General features: G+C 34.7%; 1 protein-coding gene across 1 annotated transcript in view; it reads left to right on the top strand.

Annotated features, from left to right (window-relative positions):
• The first annotated feature begins 56 nt into the window (after positions 1-56).
• The window catches only part of METTL8 (methyltransferase like 8), a 28,264-nt gene continuing 19,148 nt past the window's right edge, over positions 57-9,172 (top strand). The window contains 3 exon segments of the mRNA XM_035332459.1: positions 57-126; positions 412-517; positions 7,012-7,170. Of these exon segments, the coding sequence (XP_035188350.1) occupies positions 513-517; positions 7,012-7,170 (164 nt within the window). The 5' untranslated portion in view covers positions 57-126; positions 412-512.

The raw sequence follows: 9,172 nt of genomic DNA, 5'->3' as shown, positions 1-9,172 counted from the left end.
TTTCTAAGGGCGGAGAGCGGCGGCACAAGGACTACACCTCCCGCGCCGCCCCGGAGGCGAACGGGACGGCGGGAGCGGGAGCGGGAGCTGTGGCGCCGCGACCGGCCGCGAGGCGCCGTGAGCTCGGTGAGGGCCGCCCGGCGCTGCCCGTGTTAAGCTGCCTCCACCTCGCTGAGGTGTGTGGAGCGCGTCAGTGAAGTAATTTCACCCGGGGGTTTTATTTTTTTTAATGTAAAGGCAGAAGAGGTTTGTTGGAGACAGTTAAGCTGAGAAAGGCACCGCAGCGGGAACTTGTATCTCAGATCTGGGCCCCGTGCCCTGCGGGTGCACCAAGGCCCCAGCTGTAAGGGCAAGGTGTTTCCAGGATCATCAACTTCTCGGGGTGTCTAACACTTATTTTTATATTTTTAGAGCTACATCCCCAAAGTTGTTATCTTCATCAACAGCACTTGCCGGCAAAAAAACCGTGTGCGTGTGGAAAAGCTCATTTTCCTTCCTTGCCAAAGGCCTGCATGGGGTAATGTGGAAGCTGCTCATCTTTGTTTCCATAAACTCTGTTCTTAAGGATCCCTGAGTGGGAGCTGGCATCTTAGCTGGTACTATCACAAACGAGAGATTCCTGAAGGGTGGGTGATGTTCTGGTGCTTTAAAGTTACTTGGATGAAGAGAGCAGGACACACAGGCGCGGTGGTTGCAGTTGTACCACTGCAGAGTGGGTTAGGACAGTGTGTGCCACGGTGGATCTGCAACATCGGAGGTGACTTCGGAGCTGGCAGGGTTGCACCTCTGCAAAGTCCCTGTAGGCATCCAGAGTCTTGCAGGGATGTAAATAAATGAGTTTATTCAATGTAAATTATGGATCATAGTAAAATCCATGTTGCTGTCTCAGTTCTCAGCATCTTTAATAATAGTGGAAACAATGTGTTCTGTGTTGAGACAACACAGCTTTGGTTTGTTGTTAGTTAGTTACATATTCAGTATTTTGTAGAAAGTAGGGTTGAAAAACAAGTTTAGTAATTGCAAAACATCTTTGGAGACTTAAAAGTCCACTCACTATGAGTATATATATGTGTGTGTGCATATACATATACATATACATATATATATATATATATATGCATAAAGCGTTCGTTTCTTTTTTTTTCCTCCTTTTCTCCTTTTTCTCCTACCTAAGCACCAGCCAGCAGAGGGTGCACAGGTTAACTAGAAAGCCTTATTTCTAAGCTATGTCTATCATTGATGGCTTCTCTTGATGTTAACCTTGCAAATAGGTTAGTTTGATAATCAGTTTTATGTTATATTCTGCTGGATAAATAACAGAAAAAAAATATATCTCATGAAAAATGGGAAGAAAGTGGAAGGGGGGGGGGGGAAGCAAAGGATTGTGCAGAATACTTATGTATTTAAATCCCATATCCTACAGTCTGAGAATTCAAAGAATCATTTGTGAATTTGGTGCCTTTGTTATGCAATATTTAACAGACTTGTATTGAGAGACCAGTATCTTCCTAACTTTAATAATATTTATAGGTGCTTTGTTTCTGACTATGCCTTTAGTAGGTATTACAAAGACAAAGTGGAACAATCAACACTGAAAACGGTATTATAAATAGATTTAGCACAAAAGTGGAAATTCCATTCCAAGAATGATTCTAAGATATCAAGATATACTTTTAGCTTAAGTTGAAGTGAAAGTGTTTTTCACAAGTTTAACTATTTTGTTAAATTATAATACTTTATTGAAACTTCATTTTAAAGTTGAAGTAGTCTTTCATAGTGAACTCAGGACATCTCTATTATAAATTGAAATGATGTAGTTTCAATGAAACACTTGTCCTGATCAAAACAAAATCTTCAAATATAAAATATATATATAAAATAATAATAAAAAGTAAATAAAATCACTACATTTTGGGTGCAAGTTTCTGTCAGAGCATTTTATTACCTGCTTTGGCAAGTGAAAAAGGAGCTCAGGTTAGTTTAGGATGGGACTAATTACGTTTGTCAGTTATAGCAATAGAACTGCTGTATTTTTTTCCATATAATTAATTCAAATAAAATACTTTAGTTAGTTGTTTCATGTTTGTGGCACCCACATTAATTTACTAAAAAATCACTAAATAAAAAATGTCTATATTTCTCAGATACCAGTACCTTTCTTCCTTGTTGGCCATTTGTGTATCAGATCTTGCAATTGTCATTATTTTATGTGTAGTTGCAAAATGTTTTTACACTATTTTCATTATCTTAAAAACATACTAACTACTGCAGTTGATTCCCTCAGTATTGGGGATAAAGCTTCTTCTTTTGCTCCCAGATAATTAGGTTCGTATGTCAACATGAACTTATGTTACAGTTCATAGTCTCAGTTGAAGAACGTTTTCCCCTTTTTGTGAGAATAGTGCAGTGGTTCCTTCTTAAAAGAATAAAAATAGAATTATAAAACCCATAGTTTAATAAGATATTGTAAAAATGGTTTATAGCAGAATAATCTCAACAAGTGTATCAAGAGAGAGTAGAGGCTAAGAACAATTCTCCATGAATACTAAATTAGGAAATTAAATAGTAATAATATTTTTTAAACCCTCAAGGATTTTTAGTACTCTGCTTGTCCCTCACAGTAGTCCATCTACTTTCTTTCTTTCTTAATAGTGATTGTGTAATACCTCCATATATTATTTTACCACAAATAATGTACCTTCAAGTTATGTTGCCAGTTTCCTGGATTTGTGATGCTTAGCATAAATGTTTTCAGTAAATAAGCAGTTTTATCTATTGTCCTTCCTCATCCCGCCCCCCCACTACTACTATAAGCTATTTGTTCTTTCTCTGACCCTTCTTAACAGGCTACCTGAAAGTTGAACACACTCTTCTTGTTCAACATTTCTGTATACATGGTTAAAAGTATATCTACTGTACATTTTTTGTTTTGTTTGTTTTTATCTGCTGTTTCTTTTTTTTTAAAAAAAAAAAAAAGTTAACTCTGGTGCCTCTACAGGAGAGATATTTTGTTTCTCCTTATTAATCTAAATATATATATGCTTGTTTTTATTTTCATTTTGATAGTCAGTGCTCTTCAGTAATTTTACTTAAAGTTGTTGCTGTGTGCCTACAGGAATACCTGCACCATTCTTAATGATGAGGTATGAGAAGGAAAAACAGTTCAGAGTTTTAGATCTGTTGATCTTGTTGAAGTTGTGAAATACTTTATTGTTCTTATTGTTTCAGCTGAGCACAATTTTTTGAAGTATATCATTAAAAGGCTAACTTTGAAGCCTCAAGAGAGCATCTTCAGTCACTTTCTAAAATAGACTAGCATTAAATATTCACTTAACCAGTGAATCTGATTGATGGTGCAGTCGTCTCCTCCTCCCCCTCTCCCATTTTGTTTGGCCTAGTCTTGGGCTATGGCTGGATCTCAGGAATATTAAGATGTGTGTGTTTTAAGAATGAACACTAGTAATTCATAATTATACCTTCACTGTCAGCATCATCCTAAGGAATTTTTCACTTTGTGTTCATGATCACTCTTAGTGTTTGCATCAGTTTTGTGTAACTAAGGTGTACTGAGTTTTGGTGGTGTTTCATGGTGATGAAATAGGTCAGTATATGCTTTATAGGAGAGTGTTTGTGTTTGACTGTCTAATGTTCTGTCAATGAACTTCTAGGTGCCAAATAGAAGTATGTTGAATGAAGTTCATTGTTTCCAGGATACCCTTCTGTAGAGAAATGTAACATAAGCTTGTATACACTCTTCCTGTATTAGGGCTTTTTTTTTTTCTTTATAATGATGACTGTACGGATAGGCTCAGTGACTGCAGATGGAAGGAGTTGTAGTGAGAGATCAGTCAGATGTCAATGTTCTCATCCAATAAGTTTGTTGAAACTAAGTTCTCAGACAGGAATGAGGGATTATTTTTATCTGACATCTGTTTCAGAATTGATGCTGCTCAAGGATTTTACTAATCAAGTGGTTTACATGTGTTTTTGTGTGAACTTCACTGTTTAAAAACAAAATTAGAACAGTTCTTTTCCCCTGTATTCCTATTTTTATCTCTGTGGATGTAACTGCTCAGAGATTTTAATGCCAACATCAATTAGAAATGTTTAATTTGTGGTCTACATGGCAGACGATACATGTACCTGCATGTCCACCTTCAAGAAGCTGTACTAAAAAAGCTTTTAGATTGTCTGAAGGGAGGAGGATTTTTTCAAGGCTGACCTATGTTTGTAACAATGACAAATTTTTAAAGGCTAAAATGCAATGCTCCACAGGGAAAAAAATACTCCATTTTGCTTTGGAGTGTGGTCACTGAGTGCGTTGTTTCTTTAAAGTTTTTTTTTGTTGTTGTTTTTTTTTTTTTTTTTTTTTCTGAAAAACAGTTAAAGCTTGTACAAAACAGGCATTTTCAGTGTAATGCGGTTTCAAGATAATATCCTTAAGGGTGAAGGCTGGATTGCTTGGGTTGGTAATCAGACTTAAAGCTTTCCTGACTGTGGCTGTGAACGAGGAAATAATTCTTAATTCTTTCAGACAACACTTCTTGCTATATGATCATCCTGTCTGACAAAGAGAAAGGGTCATTGCCTATTTCATTAACAAAATCAATTAGAGAAACAATCAAGGAATGACTCCCTTCTAAAAATGAAAATTAGGCTTCCCAGTAACTTAAATGCTTTTTGGACCTTCCAGTAGTCAGATTGCCCATTAATCTCATGATCTGCTGATCACTAACTCTAAAGGACATGTGAGTGCTTGTGCCTTGATATTTATCACTGGATGCAACAGTAAAGTTAACTCCCCCACTTACCCCACTGTCCTTATATTTTTTTGATGTTTTAGAATTTATCAGCTAAACTTGCGCAATTATCACTCAGAGGAACATATTCTCATAAAAAGAGCTACATCTCTGGATTTTTACTGATGCTGGATCATTTTAGTCATCTGACTATATAATTCCCATCTGTGCATCTTGTCATGTTCTTACTGAGATATTTAGAAAGCCAAGAAAAATTATGTGACTAGCCTAGCAGCTGAATCATTGTATTTTATGTGGAATATAAATGCTGGCACAGGAAATGCAAGATACTAACTCAGGTCTTTTGAATGACTGAAGGAGGAAAAGGATTTGTAAACAATTTGCATTGTGATCATGGAATCTTTATCCAGGCACTTTTATAATTTAATAATGATAATAATAATTTATCAGGTTTTGCTTTTTATTATTACTTATTTTTCTTTTCATATTTGTGTCCAAGAACATTGCCTTTATGTAAATTATTTGTTTTGAAAAACTTGTCAACTAAAAACTAACCTGTGCTACTTTTTATGCCTCATAGCTGCTATTTCATAGTATTTCATATGCATTAATAATTTTTCATCTTATGAGAAGTGATGCATACGTACTTTACATGCTTTTGCAAAGGAAGTATGAATGGTTTGTAGAAATTTAAGTTTAAGCTGGAATTTTAGTTGCTCAGCCCCCCCTCCAATACAAAAAACAAACAAACCAACTAACCAAAAAAATACACCTTAATAAAATAATTAAATTAGAAGAAGTTTTAATGGTGTTTTCTTGTTGTTGTTAATAGGTTTAAATGTTACATTTTACCTGTATAACAATACCCAACATCCTGATAGCATGTTGCAGTCCCAGCAGCCCAAATGTAACGTAGTTTATATTTGGCATTGGCAGCCATTTAATAGATAGAATTAGATAGAAAATTTCATCTTTTTTTTTTTTTTTTTTCCTGTTGTTTTTCTGTAGGCTTAAATTGAATAAACAATGCCTTTTTACAAGTATGACTCATTCAAAAGTACACCTTAACTAAGGAATTGTTCATTTAATTGAAGTCATTTTTTTGCCAGGCTTTGTATCGATGTGTATAAATTAATCTTTTTTATTCACAGTACAACACTTATGATCAAACAGTAGTATTTTCCTCAAGATAAAAATCTTCATTTTGTAACCTTTTTGCACAGAATGTTTTCTAATAATGCGTGGATTTAAATTGTGCCTGTTCTTTTGTAACTACATTTTGTATTTCCACTGCACTAAATTTGTATGCGTGGCTTATACAGCAGAAGCACTCAAAAAAAAAAAAAAAAGGTACTAAGAATCATTTTTAAAGTCATACGCAGAGCAACTGAAGGAAAAAAGAACAAAAGGCACATCAGAGTAAAAGTGGGTGGAGGAGTATTTCATTTTACTCATCTCCCAGAAAGCCTACATTAACAAGAATATGCCAGAAACAAAAACAAAACAAAAAGACAAACTGCTGGTACTAGCTACACGCACTTGTTATCTTGTATTATTAATACTATATAAAGAGATTCCATGTAAAGTAAAATACAGCAATAGAAGGCAGCTATACATGTAATAGAAAAATCTCAAGCATTTTATAAGTTGGATGAATAGAAATTTAACCTCTAAAACCATTCATTTCAAAGGGAGCATTGAGCAGGGATAAGGAAAATACGCAGCAGAAATTTCGGTAGGCTTTCTGGTGCATATTGTTGACACTCTTTGAATCTTTCACTTCCTGTCTAAAAGCGTAAAACCACAGTCACAGCTCTAGAATTATATTTTTTGCTGTTACCTAGTGAGTGAGGTGGAAAACGTCAAGCTCAATGACAATATGTACCCACTAGAACGAGTGGTTTTGATACTGATGACTTTTTGCTTGTCTTTTTAAAGCTACAATGTCAAACTTGGTTTATAGTTTTACTGTGATTTTTTTTTCCCATACTGTCTGACAGGGCTCTGAAAATATACCAAATAACGTATATTTCAACTGGTTTTGTTGCAGTAGCCTACTTTGTGTCTATTTGGGTTTTCAGCACAGGCAGGGGATGTTGCTGCTTTCTAAAAAGCATTTAAATTGACGTTACAGTAAAAGATCATTACTAAAGCTGATATTGGTTCTTGATTATTTGACCAGTTTCTCATGTAAATGACATAAACAACTCAGTTACAGCAAAACAGTAATTTGAGTTAATTGTGTTTTCAGATCTCTGAACAAAATGAATTTCATTACAAGGTTTTCTGCTTTGTGTCTGAGGAGAAAAAACAAGATGCAACAGAGGCACCAAAGTAGTCGAAGACCGGCTGTTCCACTTGGATCACGGATTTTAACTGATCCTTCTAAAGTTTTTGAGCACAACATGTGGTGAGATGTCTGTTCAAGGATGCTTTTCTTATGTCTTTGTATATTATTTACTATGATGAATAACAATATCTACATGTATATATATGCATATACATCATGCTGATATATGTATGTATACATTTTTATAAATTAATATATATATATAAAGCAATGGGGTAACAGAACGGATGTTGAAAGGTAGTGCTAGGGAGAACTTCAGACTGTCACAAGTAACCTGACAGTTATGAGCTTTCAGTGACTTCTGTAAAAAAGCTGCTGAGGAAGCAGATAATCATGGAATGAGAAGCAAAATATTGTTATAGATCAGTAATAAATTAGGAAACAAAGTGTGGAGAATAATTAGTATATGTAGTAATGGCAGAATGTTACTATTTAGGTACAAAGGTACAATAGAGTTGCATAATGGATTAGCGCTATATTCTAAAATTGACACCATTCAAAAGGATCTTGTAAGTTGTATTCTTCTAAAGATGTACTGAAAATGTTACTTATAGTTGTGAACTGTATGGCAATCTCTGCTGAACCAAAAAAAAAAAGCCAAACCAAATCAAAACAAACAAACAAAAAAAATCCACCACCAACGAAAGAATCCTAATAAGTGATCTTGTAGCAGAGAAAATATTAACATGCAAGTGCTAATAAGAATAATAATTGCCATGGTAAGCAACAGAGCATTTCCATCTCTAAAAGGTATTTTTATGACTAACGGGGGGTTAGAAAACAGTGAGAATGCTGGTCAAACCAATTGAAAACTGTCTTACGAAGATTGAAAAAAATTTTCTCTATGAAATGGAGATAAATAAGATAAAACAGTACAAAACAGTAACTGATACAGAAGTTTTAAAAGAATATCTAAATCTATCTAGAAAATGGAAAAATAACTTTCAAAGATATTAGGAATACAAGGAATTTTTATTCCTGTCGTTCATAACTTAAGAACAAGGGATATTTGCTGAAAAGAGAAACGGGAAATTTAAAGGCTAAACAAGAAATCACTTTCTGCATAATTTGAAAACATATTTTGAATTCTGACATGCACTATTTTTGAGCAAGTATTAGGAATAGCTGAGAAAGGACTGGATGTAACTAATGATAACCAAAGGCTAACGGGTAACATAACACAGGGTTAGCAGATTAAAAATTTCACGGCTTAGGTTTACTGCATAAGAGACCTAAAAATTAAGTTACTTGTATGTCTCCAAGCACAGAACAGGAAGATGCTTGATTGGTTGTAGAGACAGTGGACTCTTTTCAAGTTGGTGCATGGTTCATTCTTCCATAATAAGCAGTAGAATTTTAGTTGTGGGCTTTCGTTTTTTTTTTTTTTTTTTTTTTTTTTTTTAGGATTAGGATCTAACATATTATCTGAATCACGTAATTTAATTAAATGTGAATTCTAAAACTCTTCAGACTGAAAGATTTGGAGGGACAGATGATTTGTTTTGAAAGCTGCCAGTGCATATTTTCAGCACTCCCTATTGTGGCCTCATCCAAACAGAATCTGCAGGGAATGCGGTTTGGTCATCAGGGTCAGGTCTTTGCGTGGTTCTGTGACTATTTCATGAATTAATATGACATTAGTGAACCATTGTACACATGTACAGGTAGCATAGCCTCTGGAACCATTGTAGCACTGTTTGTATTTTATTAGGGATATCTCATTCTTTCTTTTTTAAAATTTATTCTATCTCTCTCTCCCAGATAAGTAAAATCTTGTTCAACAATTCCACCTATTCTGCTTGAATAGGTGGATTATGCTGCCTGTTTCAGAAACAGCTGATTCTTTTGCTGGATGACTTTTGTTTCTCATCATCATAAATGTTAGTAATGTGAGAAGTTTCTTGCATAAGGTTGTTTGTTGATAAGCCTGTTATTAAATCCAACTAAATACAGTTCTAATTGGATGCTGAAAATACATTTCTATAAATCCTCTCAGTTGACAAGATGTGTTAATCCTATTCTTAAGAAAAAAAAAAAAAAAGTGTACTCCTTTAGCCCATTT

This window comes from Oxyura jamaicensis, chromosome 7 (assembly GCF_011077185.1).
Source record: "Oxyura jamaicensis isolate SHBP4307 breed ruddy duck chromosome 7, BPBGC_Ojam_1.0, whole genome shotgun sequence".
Classification (NCBI taxonomy): domain Eukaryota; kingdom Metazoa; phylum Chordata; class Aves; order Anseriformes; family Anatidae; genus Oxyura; species Oxyura jamaicensis.
Note: the sequence above shows the minus strand (reverse complement) of the source record. Positions and strands in the feature narration are given on the sequence as shown.